The sequence below is a fragment of the Perca fluviatilis genome, chromosome 9 (assembly GCF_010015445.1).
Source record: "Perca fluviatilis chromosome 9, GENO_Pfluv_1.0, whole genome shotgun sequence".
In the NCBI taxonomy this organism is placed as follows: Eukaryota; Metazoa; Chordata; class Actinopteri; order Perciformes; family Percidae; genus Perca; species Perca fluviatilis.
In genome coordinates this window covers 879,551-898,655 of record NC_053120.1, presented here as the reverse complement: position 1 = coordinate 898,655, position 19,105 = coordinate 879,551, and the positions used below count along the sequence as shown (strand labels likewise).

Sequence of the window (19,105 nt, the reverse complement as noted above, 5' to 3'; positions counted from 1 at the left end):
GAGCTTTGACAACACTCTGCTGATCTCCAGACAGCCAATCAGATATTCAACCATCAAGCCAACCAACCAACCAACCAACCAACCGCCCAACCAACCTACCAAACAACCGCCCAAACAACCAAATAACCAACCAGCCAACTAATCACAGCAGTCAGTGTGCAGAGACGAACTGACAGAAAGAGAGAACCAGTCGTTTAAAACCAACCAAACACAAACTGAGAGGTGACAGCAGGATAATCCTCCTCTGATCAAAGAGCTGCTCAACGCTAAATAAATGTTTGTGTTTGAAGAACACCCAGCAGCTCAAAGTCACTCTGGATTTATGAGACACTGAAACACAACAACAACCCAACCTGAGTCAGTGAAAGGAAACAGAAACAGGATGCCACAAGCACACAGAAGCAGATCCAGGTCGCTGTCACAGCTCTCTGGGAAAATAATATGAATACCATAATGTAGAGTGCTTATTCTCAACACAGCCCCCTGTGTCCTCCAAATACCCCCAGTAAGTTGCCCCCTGTGTCCTCCAAATAACCCCAGTAAGTTGCCACCTGTGGCCTCCAAATAACCCCAGTAAGTTGCCACCTGTGGCCTCCAAATAACCCCAGTAAATTGCCCCCTGTGGCCTCCAAATACCCCAAGTAAGTTGCCCCATGTGTCCTCCAAATACCCCCAGTAAGTTGCCCCCTGTGTCCTCCAAATACCCCCAGTAAGTTGCCCCCTGTGTTCTCCAAATACCCCCAGTAAGTTGCCCACTGTGTCCACCAAATAACCCCAGTAAATTGACCCGTGTCCACCAAATAACCTCAGTAAATTGCCCCGTGTCCTTCAAATAACCCCAGTAAATTGCCCCCTGTGGGCTCCAAAAACCCCCGGTAAGTTGCCCCCTGTGTTCTCCAAATACCCTCAGTAAGTTGCCCACTGTGTCCTCCAGATAACCCCAGTAAGTTGCCCCCTGTGTCCTCCAGATAACCCCAGTAAATTGCCCCCTGTGGCCACCAGATAGCCCCAGTTAGTTGCCATCTGTGGCCTCCAAGTATCACCAGTAGGTGGCCGCCTGACCATTGTGATTGGTTTAAAGAAATGCAAACAACCCAGAGAGTTTTTTCTCTTATCCCAGAATGCATCTGTGGCGTAGCCAGACATTACATGAGAGATTGTCTACCTGAAGTGATTGCTGTGTTGGCGCGACATTACAGTGATTGAAAATCTAAACTTTTGTTTCTATCAAATTACTTAAATTTTTTCTTACTTTGAAGATTTTGTGATTTTCTCAGAAGAAGGAAAAATGACCTTGAACTTCAGGTGAAGGAAGCAGAGAAGCACTAGTCTATTATTCAGTTTTCAGTTTGTGACGTGACAGGAATCAGTGAGTCTCATCCGTAACCTACTTTATACCGAATATAAATATTTCTTATTGGAAATGTTTCTCTCTGACTCCTGAGAGCCTAAAGGCAGCTCAGGGCTCAGAGAGGGAGAGAGAGAGAGAGAGAGAGAGAGAGAGAGAGAGAGAGAGAGAGAGTGTGTGTGTGTGTGATGTCTGCTTGCAGAAATATTCTTTGAATGAAGCAGAACTCGTCTTGTGGAACGTGAATGGAATTTATTACAAACTGGAAGCTGGTAGTTCCTGTTTGTCCCACAGGACCTGAACATGTGTGTGTGTGTGTGTGTGTGTGTGTGTGTGTGTGTGTGTGTGTGTGTGTGTGTGTGCGTGTGTGTGTGTTATCAGCCAACCAAGACTGAAGCTAATTATCAGCTCGTTAAGTCTCCTAACGAGGGAGTCTTATCCTCATCAAGAAATTCCTCTAAAGTCCGGGGCTCCAGCCACAAATGTTTTTTCAAAAGCCCCGAATCTTTTAGGTCTACCACTGTGCCATTCCCTAGGAAATCTAAAGACTGTCACAGCTTGGAATTGCAGGCTTGGACCCAAACTGCAGAAGGTAGAGACGAGGAGGCAGTGGGAAGATTTTGAAAGCGTTCTGAAAGAGAAAGGCTTACAACAAAATGTGTCCCGAGGCAAGCAGGCCAAACTGGCAACGGAGATCCAAACAAAAACCAATACACTGGGAACACTGACAAACTGGGAAAGGAAAAACACTGAGAAGAACATTACACTGGAAAAGAGGCAGGAATGATGCAGGGAATGACAATGATCGGACAAGAGACAAGGACAGCAGAGGAAAGCAAGGACTCAATAGACCTTTTTCACGGCATACATGTCATAGTAGGAACAGCACAGGTGTATTCAAACCCATTAATGATGGCTGCCTTCCACTTAGGAGAGGCCCTGGTATTAAACCATTAATGATGGCTGCATTCCACTTAGGAGAGGCCCTGGTATTAAACCATTAATGATGGCTGCATTCCACTTAGGAGAGGCCCTGGTATTAAACCATTACTGATGGCTGCATTCCACTTAGGAGAGGCCCTGGTATTAAACCATTACTGATGGCTGCATTCCACTTAGGAGAGGTTCTGGTATTAAACCATTACTGATGGCTGCATTCCACTTAGGAGAGGCCTGGTATTAAACCATTACTGATGGCTGCATTCCACTTAGGAGAGGCCCTGGTATTAAACTATTACTGATGGCTGCATTCCACTTAGGAGAGGCCCTGGTATTAAACCATTAATGATGGCTGCATTACACTTTGGAGAGGCCTGGTATTAAACCATTACTGATGGCTGCATTCCACTTAGGAGAGGCCCTGGTATTAAACCATTAATGATGGCTGCATTACACTTAGGAGAGGTCCTGGTATTAAACCATTAATGATGGCTGCATTCCACTTAGGAGAGGCCCTGGTATTAAACCATTAATGATGGCTGCATTACACTTAGGAGGCCCTGGTATTAAACCATTAATGATGGCTGCATTACACTTAGGAGAGGTCCTGGTATTGTGCATGCTGACTCACTGAAATATCTTACTGGGACACTTGATGGAACTGAGCCATCGTTAAGGTTATCAATCTCAGCTGTGCTTTTCCTATGACAAGTCAACATGTCTGCTGTGAAAAAGGTCCATACACAAGGTAACGAGCGTAGTAACGAGGGAAAGATTACATGATGAACTGGTGAAACACATCAGGGCAGTCAATCACAAAGGTGGGAAAACACACAAGGCAGGAATTCAAAGAAGACATGACACATGAGAAGTGATACCCTGAAGAATGAAAACATACCCAAGGATGGAACTGGTTATAACTCAGAGAGAACACGGTAACTCATAACCATTAACACATGACAGGGAAACAGCAACACACAGGGAACTAACTGACCAAATTAAACAGGAAATATAAAAACTGAAACCCACAACCATGACAAAGACCAAAGATCCGCGACTCGATGAAATCCTGTTAGAACGTTGGAGGAAAAGGACTGTATACGCGGCTTTAAACATTGGGGGGGTTGACTTCTCAAACTACCTAGGGAGGTCCAGGGACATGTCTGCATGGGCTGAAAAAAGCCACAAAAACATACAAACAATTGTTGATAAAAATAAAAACTCAAACAAAGACAAAAAGTTCAAAGAAGAGTCAAAATCCTTGGAAAAGCGCCATAAAATGTCAAAAGGCAACAAATTTGACAAAGACGTTTAAAAAAATTGTTGAAAGATTGCGACAAAAACTTCTTAAACAACAAGTAGATCCGACCAGACAATCTGATTGGTCAACTAGACATTTAGATTGTGGTGACAGCCAGAGCCATTAGAGCGCCTGGCGCATTACCTAAGATATCACTCCGCCATTTCTCTGTTTCAAAACATTTGTATTCATGTAAGTAATGCAGGAACCTCCGTGAACACAGAGGGCCCTATTTTAACGATCTAAGTGCACGGCGTGAAGCACCTAGTGCAGGTGTGTTTAGGGCGTGTCCAAATCCACTTTCGCTAGTTTCACAGCTGAAAAAGGGTCCGTGAGCCGGCTGCATGGTTCTAAAGGGTTGTACTTTGTGTCTTCATTAATCAGAGGTGTGTTTTGGGCGTAACATGCAATCAACCAATCAGAGATCATCTCCCATTCCCTTTAAAAGCCAGGCGCATTTGGACCTTGGAGCATTGCTATTATGATGGAGAATTTGCACTGTAATATTTTTATTTGTAATCTTCTGCACTAGTGCAGTGCCCATTGAAAAAGTTTGGAATGGGCGATTACTTGGTCTGTGGTATTGCTGCTTGTAGAATTCTTCAAAACCAAATTGTACCCCCAAATTACTAACAGAAGGACCTCAAACCACTTAATATGCAACTCCTCTGTATAGCCTATACTACTGATTTACAGTGTAGGCTACGTCTACATCAGAGGCAGACATTGTACTGTAATTACCTGACAGAATCAGAATGTAATCACAAAATATCACAATGACAATGTGGAGTAATCAGATATTAGCCTCATGGACTCATGGCAGTGTGCTACCCACCTGGCCCGTTATGAGAACTAATCAGCACATATCTGAGTTCATCAACCACAAGAACCGGACTGTGTGTGTGTGCACGCACACACAGAGAGAGAGAGAGAGGGAGAGAGACAGAGAGAGAGAGACTGTGTTGTCTCGTGTCATATGATCATTAATGAATTTAACATTTCAGCAGAGGTGTTCATTTCCATACAGGTTTAGTGGCTTGACAGTTAACGGTGAAGTACGGATTTGATTCACTTGGGTATTTTGGCAACAGTAATGTTATTAGTGTTGTAAGTTAGCAGTAGACTTAAGTTAGCAGTAGACTTAATTAACCTGACCCAGGGTGAGTCTGATGAAAACTGACGTGTCTGCCCAGTTCAACTCTGAGATTTTGAAGTGCTCTGAAGGAATCATCTCCGATATTACGTTATGTTCTGCCAGCTCACAGCAACTTAATACAATACCAGGAAAAGAAAAAGATTTTTCTTATCCAAACAACGTCAAATTTGGCTTACTTGTGCCCGAAGAAAGAAACCTGTCAAGTTTGAAATCCATCGGACAAACGGTTCTAGAGATATACGCATAACACCCAGACAGACAGACGTTCCTGCAATTTATACATAGATGTGTGTGTGCTGCTGTGCTTCCCTGTGTGTGTAACAAGCATAGTGTGCACGCGCTGTGCACACTAGCCTAGGAGCTTTTTACTAATGCTCTGTTAAAATAACAATTGGTGTTTTTTTTTTTTTTTTTTGGTTTTTTTTTTTTTTTTTTTTTTTCTCAAAACCCCACAAAGCGCAACAAAAAACCACCCAACACCACCCACCCCACAACGCCCATACCTCCCTGTAAGACCAGCATGCCCAGAATGCACCTGAACACACCTCGCTGTAAGACCAGCACGCCCAGAATGCACCTGAACACACCTCGCTGTAAGACCAGCACGCCAGAATGCACCTGAACACACCTCGCTGTAAGACCAGCACGCCCAGAATGCACCTGAACACACCTCGCTGTAAGACCAGCACGCCCAGAATGCACCTGAACACACCTCGCTGTAAGACCAGCATGCCCAGAATGCACCTGAACACACCTCGCTGTAAGACCAGCACGCCCATGGGCCACAGATGGGTGCTGGTGTATTTGTTATTTAAACAACGCGGGCGCTGGATGGGAAACTGACAACTGGGTCGGTCTTAAACTAACAAAGAGACTTGGGTCGGGCTTTGCGCTACGCCAGGAGCAGGATAGGGTCCAAAAGCTCTCCAACAGCTCTCCAACTAGAATATAAAGTGATTCATTGGATTAAACAACTTATTTGTTACAATGTTCTGAAGTTAACTTCACTGGATATGTTTGGATCAGCTGTGCTTCGAGGACGTACAGGAGCTAAATCTGTTGATGAAAAAATTATTTTTTCTCAGCAGATATCTTCGTTACAACAAGCTTGAGCTAGCAAAGCCATTTGGTGTTTATATCTGTGGTAGTTATTGAGTTTGGGAAGTCCCAGGATCTCTACAAAGCTAACATTAGCTGAAGTAAGTTGCTGACTGAACAGGGAGGGAAATCATCTCTGTTGCTTTTTTATTTATTTTGAGAGCAAATTGCCCCACAATATGAATAAAGTTTGATTATAACTTTTATTTATTACAATACAATATTACACTTGTATTACACTCGAGGGTTTGATTTAACGTCATATTATTGGCATCATGCTTGATGATCATTCATGATGCTTACCAACCTCAGCACAACCGCCTCGGTCCTAGCCGTGAAATAAGACCCTCTTGTGTAATATTACTTAAAGGTGCCCTGCCACACAAAACCGTTTTTACTTGTATTTGTCGAAATATGTTAGGTCCATATGTGTTTGTGTTATATGTGGTGAATATGAAAATGAACTGCTACCTCCTCTGTCAGCTCTAAGCAGAGAAATCAGGCCAATCACAACAGCTGGTCAGTCTGACATCATGTTGCCTGAGCTCATTACTATTCATTAGCTTGCCCAGTTGCGCTGGGTTAAGGATGCTGACAGCCAGGCTCTCATTGACTAGCTGTTAGCCAATCAGAGTCAAGCAGCTTAGCTCGTTGGATATTAATGAGAACTGGCACAAATTGAGCTGAGTCTTCCTGCAGGCTTTCTATACCGAACTAGAATGTTTTGAAACAAGGTAACCAAGTTACAGAGTCCATGGTAGAACTTCAGACATTACCACAAAGTCATGAAATACATGTGGCAGGGCACCTTTGATTAAAAAGCCCAGTTTCTATTATTAGGGGGGTTGTAACCTCCCTATCCACCCTGTAAATTACACCTATGCTGGTAAATCAAACTGCGTCATTGTGAATCGGCAGAACACAAGTCAGTGTTTCCAGATTGGTCTGTTTCCGGCAAGAAATTTGGGCGGTTTGGTGTATGTTTGGCTTGAAACTTAATCTTTATCTGGCAACGCTGCTCTTACTTGTAATCCTACATCTCCAATAAACACTATGTCCTGACGCATCGTACAACTGTTAGCTCCGCTGAAACAGAGAAGAAGAACAGAATACGTGATGTTTACCTCTGTTTACCTCTGTTTCCTCTCGTCTGTCCCTGCTGACATCTCCGCTCTCGGCTGGTTTAGTTACAAACCGCTGGCTTTATCCCTTCTGTCCCTGCAGACATCACGGCTCAAGTATTTTTAGTTCTGATGTCTCATCAGGTGTTAGTGTTTGAAAGAAAAGCCACCAGACCTGCTGAGGTCAAACAAAAAGAGGCGAGCGATGCATGATGGGAAACTAATCCGAGCCGCTCGCCTTCACGGGGATTAAAGATTCAGTTATTTCCCCTTCAGGCTGAATTTAACACAAAGAATCAGCAGAAACATAAATATCTCGGAGAAATCACCTGAGAAGTGTTCTTATTAATCAAGTGAGATTTAAGAGAGAAGTAGTTCCAGTCTCCGTCCGGCCCGGCAACACGAACACGGAGACCATTTGGTCCATTTTCTTTGCACATTTTTCTCTTTTTTAGGGTTTTCACGCATTTTTTGACATTTTTTGTTGCTTATTTCAAGGGTTTTAAGATAGAAGTTTGGGACATTTGGGTTTTGGACGTTTTTTTTCAAGTTTGTGTTATCTTTTTTGGTGTTCTCCAGCTCATTTCAAGATGATTTTTCAGAGGATTTGGTCACTTTTCTTTATCTTTTCTTGTCAACGTTTGACAATGGTTTTGTTTTCTTTATTTTGAGTTTTTTGACTCATTTTTTTAAAATATTCCAGCACCAGGTACTTGTTGCTGTGAATGGAGTGGACCATATTCTGTTAACCTTGGTCCCAGAGATTCCAGCTTTTATTTTTTTAATTTGGACAATATAACCTGTGACACCACATTACTTAAGGTCCTACAGGGTATAACCAACATGACATCATGACTTCGCGGAAACATACAAGCCACTTTCTAAAGCCAAGTGCCGTGTTATCTGTACGCATTTTGATCTATCCGCGTGTATGTCTACACCGTATACAGTGGACAGCAGTCTGCAACGTCACAGCGTAAACACACAACGCCACTATCTAAAGCCACGTGGCGTGTTATCGCGAGGCTACGGTTGGGTTTAGGAAACGTCACACACGGGTTAGGTTTAGGAAAAGAACTGATCCCCAGTCTCCTGGGTGAAAGTCCTGTGTTTGACCCATCCACCCCCCCGACCAACCTCCCTACGTGGATTTTCGCCCTTTCATACTACTCGCTACGGCGCCATTTCAGTGCCCATGGCATCAGTAACTCACACATCTGTGATGATATGGGTGGTGTTAGAGCCCAGGGCATGGGTAACTCACACAGCTGTGATAGTAGGGGGGTGTTAGTGCACATAGCATGGGTAACTCACACAGTGATGGTATGCGGGGTGTTAGTGCCTATAGCATGGGTAACTCACACAGTTGTGATGATATGGGGGATGTTAGTGTCCATAGCATGGGTAACTCACACAGTTGTGATGATATGGGGGATGTTAGTGTCCATAGCATGGGTAACTCACACAGTGATAGTATGGGGGGTGTTAGTGCCCATAGCATGGGTAATTTGTAAATCTGTGAAGGCACCGTTAATGCTGAAAGGTAAATACAGGTTTTGGAGCAACATATGCTGCCATCCAAGCAACGTCTTTTTCAGGGACGTCTCTGTTAAGCCACATTCTGCACGGGTTACAACAGTGTGGCTTTGTAGTAAAAGAGTGCCGGTACTAGACTGGCCTGCCTGCTGTCCAGATAGTATATATATATATATATATATATATATATATATATAATATTCAGTACAGGCCAAAAGTTTGGACACACCTTCTCATTCAATGCGTTTTCTTTATTTTCATGACAATTTACATTGTACATTCTCACTGAAGGCATCAAAACTATGAATGAACACATATGGAATTATTTACTTACCAAAAAAGTGTGAAATAACTGAAAACATGTCTTATATTTTAGATTCCTCAAAGTAGCCACCCTTTGCTTTTTTGATAGCGCTGCAAACCCTTGGTGTTCTCTCAATGAGCTTCATGAGGTAGTCACCTGAAATGGTTTTCACTTCACAGGTGTGCCTTGTCAGGGTTAATTAGTGGAATTGTTTCCCTTATTAATGGGGTTGGGACCATCAGTTGTGTTGTGCAGAAGTCAGGTTGATACACAGCCGACAGCCCTATTGGAAAACTGTTAGAATTCATATTATGGCAAGAACCAATCAGCTAAGTAAAGAGAAACGAGTGGCCATCATTACTTTAACAAATGAAGGTCAGTCAGTCCGGAAAATTGCGAAAATTCAAAGCGAAAACTTTGAATGTGTCGAACGAAACTGACTCACATGAGGCCCGCCCCAGGAAAGGAAGGCGAAGAGTCACCTCTGCTGCGGAGGATAAGTTCATCCGAGTCACCAGCCTCAGAAATCGCAAGTTAACAGCAGCTCAGATTAGAAACCAGATGAATGCCACACAAGAGTTCTAGCAGCAGACACATCTCTAGAACAACTGTTAAGAGGAGACTGAATCAGGCCTTCATGGTCAAGTAGCTGCTAGGAAACCACTGCTAAGGAGAGGCAACAAGCAGAAGAGATTTGGGCCAAGAAACACAAGGAATGGACATTAGACCAGTGGAAATCTGTGCTTTGGTCTGATGAGTCCAAATTTGAGATCTTTGGTTCCAACCGCCGTGTCTGTGTGCGACGCAGAAAAGGTGAACGGATGGATTCTACATGTCTGGTTCCCACCGTGAAGCATGGAGGAGGAGGTCTGATGGTGTGGGGGGGCTTTGCTGGTCACACTGTTGGGGATTTATTCAAAATTGAAGGCATACTGAACCAGCATGGCTACCACAGCATCCTGCAGCGACATGCCATCCCATCCGGTTTGCATTTAGTTGGACCATCATTTATTTTTCAACAGGACAATGACCCCAAACACACCTCCAGGCTGTGTAAGGGCTATTTGACCAAGAAGGAGAGTGATGGAGTGCTGCGCCAGATGACCTGGCCTCCACAGTCACCGGACCTGAACCCAATCGAGATGGTTTGGGATGAGCTGGACCGCAGAGTGAAGGCAAAAGGGCCAACAAGTGCTAAGCATCTCTGGGAACTCCTTCAAGACTGTTGGAAAACCATTTCAGGTGACTACCTCTTGAAGCTCATCAAGAGAATGCCAAGAGTGTGCAAAGCAGTAATCAGAGCAAAGGGTGGCTACTTTGAAGAAACTAGAATATAAGACATGTTTTCAGTTATTTCACACTTTTTTGTTAAGTACATAATTCCACATGTGTTCATTCATAGTTTTGATGCCTTCAGTGAGAATCTACAATGTAAATAGTCATGAAAATAAAGGAAACACATTGAATGAGGTGTGTCCAAACTTTTGGCCAAAATTTTGGCCCTTTTTGGCCTGTACTGTATATATATATATATATATATATATATATATAATATATATATATATATATATATATATATATATATATATATATATAGTATAGGTACTAGACTCGCATGCCTGCAGTCCAGACCTGTCTCTCATTTAAAATGTGTGCCGCATAATGAAACGCAAAATACGACAACAGAGACCCCGGGCTGTTGAGCAACTGAAGTCGTACATCAAGCAAGAAAGGGAAAGAATTCCTCCATCAAAGCTTCAACAGTTAGTGTCCTCAGTTCCCAAACGCTTACCCAGGTTTGTTTAAAGGAGAGGTGATGTAACACAGAGGTAAACACGACCCTGTCGCAGCTTATTCACAACGTGTTGCAGACACATTCAAAATCAGCCTATTTGAAAAAAATAAAGTTTATTAGTTTTAACATTAAATGTCTTGTCTTTGTAGTGTATTCAGAATATAAGTTTAAATCCTTGTGTTCTGTTTTTATTTACATGTTACACCACGTCCCATGATACAAATGGACTGTATTTATAAAGCTCTTTTCTAGTCTTAATGACTACTCAAAGCTCTTTAACATAGTACAGGAATCATTCACCGTTCACACACTGTGGCGGAGGCTGCTGTACAAGATAAACACTCACCCTCTGGGTTCAGTGTCTGGCCCAAGAACACTTCGACATGGTCAGGGATCAAACCAACCTTCCAATTGGCAGGCGACCGCTCTACCACTGAGCCACAGCCACCCATCATGATGATATATTAATACACGTAGCTCAGTGAATTCTTGGTGCCTAACTGTACATGTGGACCTTATCTCATCAATATAGAGCACAAACAGAAACCTCCGGACATCAAACAGGTCAAGGTCAAACCCAATCACTGAGAACCGCAGAACCACAGACAGAGACCAGAACCGGGTCAGACCGGGTCAGACTGAGTTAGACCGGGTCAGACTGGGTCAGACTGGTCAGACTGAGTCAGACTGGGCGAGCTGAACCAACAGTGTGTGTAGTGTCAGTAAGTGTTTACCTTTGTTTCTTTGTTTCTGTATCTCACCTGTGTGTCTTGTGTGTTTATGTGTTTATGTGTTTATCTGTTTGTGTTTGTGTGTGTGTCTTTGTGTCTGTGTGTTTATGTGTTCATGTGTTTGTGTGTCTGTGTGTTTGTGTCTGTGTGTGTGTGTGTGTGTGTGTGTGTGTGTCTGTGTGTTTGTGTGTTTGTGTCTGTGTTTTTGTGTGTGAGTGTTTCTGTTTATGATTGTGTGTTTGTGTTTGTGTGTGATTGTGTGATTGTGTGATTGTATGTTTGTGTGTGTTTGTGTTTGTGATTATGTGTTTGTGTTTGTGTCTGTGTGTTTGTGTGTGTGTGTTTGTGTTTATGATTGTGTGTTTGTGTTTGTGATTGTGTGTTTGTGTGTTTGTGTATATGTGTGTGTGTGTGTGTGTGTCTGTGTGTGTGTTTTTGTGTATTTGTGTGGTACCCACCTGTGTGTTGAGTGTCTCTCCGGTCTCCAGGACGCTGATGAACGGGATCTGCAGGAAGGCGGCCATGAGGTCCACGTGCAGCAGCTCCTCGCGGCTCTGTGGGAAGGCGAGCATGGCTGACACCGTGGCGGCGCCCTGACACACGCAGCGCAGCACGGACTCCGGGTCGGCGGCGGCCGGCTGCAGGGTCACCAGCTGCAGACTCAGGTTGTAGGGCAGCGAGGTCTCCTGCTCTTTCACCGCGCGGCTCAGAGCCGCCTGCACGTGCACGCTCGCCGCCCGCTGCGCAGGCAGCAGCGCGCCAACCCTCACCGAGTGTCCGATCTGAGCCAGGAGGAGACACGGCTGCGGGTGGAGGAGGCAAGGAGGCAAGAGGGAGATGAGGAGGGGGAGGAAGAGGGGGAGGACGGAGAAGAGAGACAGCCGGGAGGTGCACAGGGAGGAGGAGGAGAGAGACATCCTGCCACACGCTCTGCATCGCTCTGCCGCTCCTCTGGAAAACCCTGATGATCTGCCGAAATCACAGAGAGAGAGAGAGAGAGAGAGAGAGAGAGAGAGAGGGAGAGACAGAGAGAGAGAGAAAGATGGAAAGAGAGGGAGAGAGAGGGCAAGAGAGAGAGAGAGACACACAGAGTGAGACAGAGAGACAGAGACAGAGAGAGAGAGAGGGAGAGAAGGAGGAGAGAGCGGAGAGAGGGAGAGAGGGAGAGAGAGAGACAGGGAGAGAGACAGAGAGAGAAAGGGAGAGAGAGACAGAGAGAAGGGGGAGAGAGAGGAGCGAGGGAAAGAGAGAGAGACAGAGAGAGAGAGCGAGAGAGAGAGGGGGAAAAAGAGAAAGGGAGAGCTCCATCAGTTATGTTTTTGCAGCTGTTAAATTCCGTGGACTAGTTGTTGCTTTAATACTGTTTTATTGTCTGCTGTAATATGTGTCAATATGGTCATCATAAATAATAAAGCCTCTTGACAGAACAGCAAATACTGATGAAGAGAAGATGGAGACGGAGGTGAAGTGATAAGGAAGCAGGAGGTGCAGAGGAAACAGAGGGAGGTGGAGGGTAAAAACAGAGGGAGCAACAAGAGAGAAGAAGAGGAGGACATTAAAATAAGGAGGAGAGAAGATGTTTAGAGGGAGAAGTGAAGGTCAAACAGGAGAGGAGGAGTTAGTGGAGAAAATCAGAAGTGACTTTATATTAAAAACACAAAGAGGAGGAGAGGGAGGAGAGAGAGAGGGGGAAGGGAGGGAGGGAGAGAGAGAGGGAGAGAGAGAGGGAGGGACAGAGAGAAAGAGATGGGGAGGGAGAGAGAGATAGGGGGGAGAGAGAGGAGGGAGAGAGGAGGGAGAGAGGTGAGGGAGAGAGAGAGAGGGAGGAGAGGAGGAGGAGAGGGAGAGAGGGAGAGGAGGGAGGAGAGAGAGAGAGAGGGGAGGGAGAGAGAGGGAGGGAGGAGAGAGAGGAGAGAGAGAGAGGTGAGGGAGAGAGAGAGAGGGAGAGAGAGAGAGAGGTGGGGAGAGAGAGAGAGAGAGGGGGAGGGAGGGAGAGGAGGGAGGGAGAGAGAGAGAGAGGGAGGGAGAGAGAGAGAGAGAGGAGAGACACTACAGGAAGAAACAAGGGATGGAAACAAAGAGGAGCTGAGGAGAAGAAGGGTGGAGAACAAGAGGAGAGGAAAAAGTGAGGGAGGAGGAGAGGAGAGGAATCGATGTTAAAGGAGGTGAACAGCAGAAGAGTAGAAAGATGGTGAAATCTTTATGAATGAGTCAACGTTTAATTTTGAAAGACTATATTGATAAAATATAAAATATTGCTGTGAAAATAAAAACCTGTGATTATAAACTGTCTTTCAGAATAAAAGCCTGTGATTATAAGATGTCTTTCAGAATAAAAGCCTGTGATTATAAATAAACTGTTTTAGAGACTCTATAATTGCTTTGAACACGCCCTCTGTGTGTATTGACCACGCCCCTTATGTTCAATGTACAAGCCACTTGTATGCACTGTGCACGCCCCCTGTATGTGCTGACCACACCCCTTATATGTGGAGCTAAAGAGAAACAGGAGTGAACACCTGTAATAATTCATGGAGGATCGAGTTTAACAGTTTACAGCTAGTTTGTTATTGCCTCTGGATTACCTGTGTGTGTAAATGATACTAAAACCCAGTGGCAGTTGAGGACCATGTCTAATGAAGGGGCCAGGCCTACATCTGCCACTGCTAAAACTACACACTGTTGATTAAACTGGAGAAAGTGAAGTTCTGTGCCTGCTGTGTCTGTGACACTACTACATTTGAACTACTTAATCTCACCTATAAATTGGTCCTTCGAGCCGGATAGAGTCGTTACCATGGCTTCCTCCAGCAGAACAACCCCTAGTCCTCGCCCCCAAAGGACGATCCAAAGGCCTGCCCACTTCCAAGATTATGAGGTACCTATGAAGAGCTAGGAAAGCACTTAATAACACCTTCCCCCAGGCGAGAACCAAACCGGATAAGCAACCTTACTTCCCTGTTGCAGGATCCGTGCCCATCAAGTCCATCTGCCAACCTAATGCAACAGATTGCTAACATGGCTAAACAGCAAAGTGAAACAGCAAAGCGTCAGACAGCGCTGCTACAACAAGTCCTGCTAAGGACCACCTCCCAGACCTTAGCGAAGTCCTCAAGAGCAGCATCACGGCAACATCATCACCTTGGGTTTACACCCTAAAGCCAGAAGGGAGAGTACAACCAGTCCTAAGTGAACACTCCTCCCCGCAAAAATGTGAGTTTACTGAGGTCGCAGCACAAAGCTCCCGCCTATAGACACACTTTCTATGGTGAGAATGCAACCTTACCCATCACCACCTCCACTTAGCCGTGCAACATCCCTCAGCCTGCACCAGAAAACTACACCAGACATCCATCAGTGAGCCAGCTTCATGTCACTGAGACCCCTTCCCCTGATCCCTAAAGAACATTCATGGGTACACAAATACCAGCACTCTCATCCCCAGCCCACAGTGAACAGGTGCTATCAGCCCAACTGAGTTAAAAGTTCTGCCTAATCCAAAATGACCCTGCACCTATTAATAAGATCTGTTTATTGACTGCCATGTTGTCCCCCCAGTTGCCGAATCCCAGCCCAGACCTGAGGCCTCATTGCATGTCCCTTACCATCCACTCTACAACGTTGAAGGGCCAACATTCCCAGATTTGCCCCGAAAGATCGGGCACAGTACGTAGAGCTCCGCCTGATACTCAATAACCTCCTACACCAGGGTCACTCTGAACACATTAGAAGGTGCATGTCACATCTGTCTCTTTTTCCATAACTCCTGTTGACAAACCACATAAAAAAAAATGTCACATTGAGAATGCCTTCACCAGTAAACACCTAGGCCTAGCGGAGCATGCTTATCTGCTATCAATCCTGCAGCAACAATACAGACTCCTACGATCTCTACCAATACCTTCCCTCCACAAGGTCCATCCTACGCTGCTGATTGGTTCAGATCACCCAGCACTGATCATGTCTACCAATATCTTCCCTCCACAAGGTCCATCCTACACTGCTGATTGGCTCAGATCACCCAGCACTGATCATTCCCATTGAGCCAGTGTGCCTTGGCCATCCAAGAGGACCTGCCACAGTTAAAAATTGCCTGGGTTGGAATTTACAAGGGTCTTCAAAATACCTGCAGAATAAGCTCCCAGCCTCCCAGTGCCTATTCTCTTCCTCCTCCCCCACCAGAGACCTGTACCTGTACATAGAGAGATTTTGGCAGTGAGAAGGAAGTATCAAGATCAAGGCAAGACCAGGAAGCAGTGGATAAGCTTGAGGCAAACACAGTCAGAGTCGAGATTGATGCCGTACATCGCTATGCTACACCACTTCTCAGAGCCAAGGACATGCCCAGGTTACAGGCACTCAAGCAAGCTGTGATTTCATACATTCGAAGCACAGAACACTTGCTCGCCAAAGCCCCCCACTGGCCACCACATACAAACAGATTAAGAAACTGGAATGATCTGGTTATGCTGCCAAACTAACCCCTTAATAAGCAGAGTATTGGTATGTACACCACCACATTGTGTCCCACAATGGAAAACACAGAATCGTGTTTAACTGCTCTTTCACCTACGAGGGCCACTACCTGCTGCCAGGACCTACACTAGGATACTCACCCCTAGAGGTTCTTGTTCAGTTTAAGGAACACCATGTGGCCATCAGTTGGAATATTAAATCGATGTTCCACCAAGTTTATCTCCGTCCCAGTGACCAGCACCTATTGTGGTTCCTCTAGCAAGATCTCCAATCTGAGAAGCCGCCTAAAGTTTATGCATGGCATGTCCTTCCTATCGGGACACATACAGTCCCTGCTACGCCACCTTTGCTCTGCAGAGACATGTGCTCAAATACAGTGAACCAGGGGACAGGCTTCTTCAGGCCATTCAAGACAAAATGTATGTTGACAACTGCATGTTGAGCACAACCTCTCGAGAGGAAGCCCTGGAACCTGGTGGATTAGCTCAGTGGTTCCCAACCTATTTTCCTTGGCACCACCCCTACTCATGTCTAAGAAAAGCTAAAATATATAGTTTTTATACAGACTTTTGTATACATTATGTTTATTATCATAATTTGTTTAAGATGTGCAATTTTTTTTTACCTCAACCTCAAACCAGATAAAGACTTGTGCACCCCCTGTGATCTTTGCCGCCCCCCTGAGGGGTGCCCAGACCCCAGGTTGGGAACCACTGGATTAACTGACAGAATTACTAGCACTGGGTGGTTTCAAAATACAACAGTTGGCAAGTAATGTTGCTTCAGTGGTCCGCCACCTTCTAATGGAGACTAAGTCGGCATGTGCAGAGCTGTGGATTTCTTAGTCCCAAGCAGACTCCTAAGAACATGCCTTTGAATTAAGCTGGCACTGCCTGCAAGACACCAAAACCAAAACCGCCTACCTCCCCTCCAAGATTGAACGATGCGCAAAATCTATTGCACCTGGCAAGTCTGCTGAAGGATGAGGAAATGTCCCATGGTCCTGTCACAGATTATTTTTTTAGATGGTGTCAAGAAGCATTTTTGGAACAAAATGTGACAAAGACCAAGGATATGTGTATAGACATCCTAATTCCAACCCTGTCAACACCATTGTTAATGGTAAGGATGTAGAAATAGTTAGATAAGATAGATAAGATATACTTTATTGTCCCTGAAGGGAAATTTGTTTTGGACTCTGTCTGTTTCGCAGCTTTAAAAGACAACACAAAATACAGAAAAATAAGCATCTCTCAACACATGCTTTATATACAGTACATTAGACAGGTACCTACTGTATATAGTAACACATCAGTGGCAGTTTTTAAATGACCAACCCTGTACGTATTGCACAAAATGACACTGACATAATGCGTCCACAGTCTCCTGGATCACTGACTACCTGACAGGCAAACCACAGTTTGTCCGTCTGGACCACTTTTTGTCTGATGTGGTGGTGAGTGGTACGGCGGCCCCACAGGGGACTGTTCTGTCTCCCTTTCTGTTCACCTTATACACCACAGACTTCCAGTACAACTCAGAGTCATGTCACCTACAGAAGTTCTCGGATGACTCTGCAGTTGCTGTGTGTATAAGGGATGGAGGGAGGGAGAGTACAGAGCGCTGGTGGATGACTTTGTGGAGTGGTCTGGTAAGAATCACCTGCTGCTGAACGTGGATAAGACCAGAGATGGTGATTGACTTCAGGAGGAAAGGAATGGCTCTGCAGCCCCTTTGCATTCTGGGTGGAGATATGGACATGGTTGAGGAGTACAGATACCTGGGTGTCAACATCAACAACAGGCTGACCTGGAAAATCAACAGCACTGCTGTTTACAAGAATGGGATGAGCAGACTCTATTTCCTGATGAAGCTGAGATCCTTCAACGTGTACAGCAGAATGTTGGAGATGTTCTACCAGTCTGTTGTGGCGCTCTGTTCTCCTCCGCCATCTGCTGTGGCAGCAGCATCGGAGCCAGCCACACAAACAGACTGAACAAACTGATAAGGAAGGCTAGCTCCATTATTGGCTGCAAACAGGACACATTTGAAGCTGTGGTGAAGAGGAGGTCACTGAACAAACTGTTATCTATCATGGATAACCCCCACCACCCTCTCCATCCCCCCACACTGGTCCAACAGAGGAGCACCTTCTCTAAGAGGCTTCGATGTCGCACGGACCGCTACAGGAAATCATTCCTACCACAGGCAATTACATTTTTTAACACTTCAATTTCAATTTTATTTATAAGGGACAATGTGCAATTAAAACATAAATGTGACCATTTGATGCATTGCACCAGAGTTAGCCTTTGGCTAATTTACATCTGCAGTCCCTCGAAAAACACAAATACAACATTTTAAAAGTTAAAACGAGTAAAAAAAACATGTAACAAATAACAGTATTTTACCTTTCATATCACACACACACACACACACACACACACACACACACACACACACACACACACACCCCATCAGCGCCGTTGCAGAGACAAGTAAGACTAACAGTTGTGAGGAATGATTAACTAACAGTATGCGTGCATTGCTGAGTGATTTTTAAGTGATTTTTTAGATTAGTTTTAAAGCTACTAAACAAACCACAGCTTTTTACATTGTCTGGGATAGTATTTCACTGGTTAAGGGCTTTGAAAGAGAAAGCTGCCTGCCCAAAGGCTGAAGAGTGAAAGGGTACAGTGCAGTTATGTATGGAAGCTACTCTAGTGGACCTTACAGTACCAGCAGCCAAAAGTAAGTAGATTGTGTTTGTATAGTATCCCACAATGGTGATACCTTAATGGCCTTTTGTCAAATACTTTCAAAGCCTGTTTGTACAAGGATTCTAAGTAGATAGATAGATAGATAGATACACATTTATTGATCCTTTCGGAAATTCATCTTGCACCATACAGCTCAAAAAAAAAAAAAAAAAAACAAACAAACAAACAACAACAAAACACAAAAAACCCTCCTTCCTCTCCACACAACCCTAATACACAATCCCAAATATCTCCACATCATACACAAATAGCAAAGTGGAATGTCATTAGCACCAATGGGCTATCAACAGTAAAGTGCATCATCATCAGTGGCGTTTTAGTATTATACCAACGTTCAATATTATTACCCAGAAAGGGTCAAGTTATTTTCCTCAATTTATTTAGTAGTGTAATGCTGGTAGGAATGAATGATTTGCGAGCCCGGTTGGTTTGTAAAGACGGCACCCTATATCTTCTGCCTGATGGCAGCACCTGATACGCCTTAAATAGGGGATGTAACCCATCACCGCAAATAGCTTGTC

At 44.6% G+C, this 19,105-nt stretch overlaps 1 protein-coding gene across 2 annotated transcripts in view; it reads right to left on the bottom strand.

Annotated features, from left to right (window-relative positions):
• grin3bb (glutamate receptor, ionotropic, N-methyl-D-aspartate 3Bb) overlaps positions 1–12,297 on the bottom strand; it is a 68,878-nt gene extending 56,581 nt beyond the window's left edge. The window contains exon 1 of one of the 2 annotated variants that reach the window (XM_039811565.1): positions 11,787–12,297. In XM_039811565.1, the coding sequence (XP_039667499.1) occupies positions 11,787–12,245 (459 nt within the window). In that variant the 5' untranslated portion in view covers positions 12,246–12,297. Of the gene's footprint in view, positions 1–6,965; positions 7,079–11,786 lie in introns of those variants that run through there. The other variant, XM_039811566.1, reaches the window with a different exon arrangement.
• Between the last annotated feature and the right edge of the window lie 6,808 nt (positions 12,298–19,105).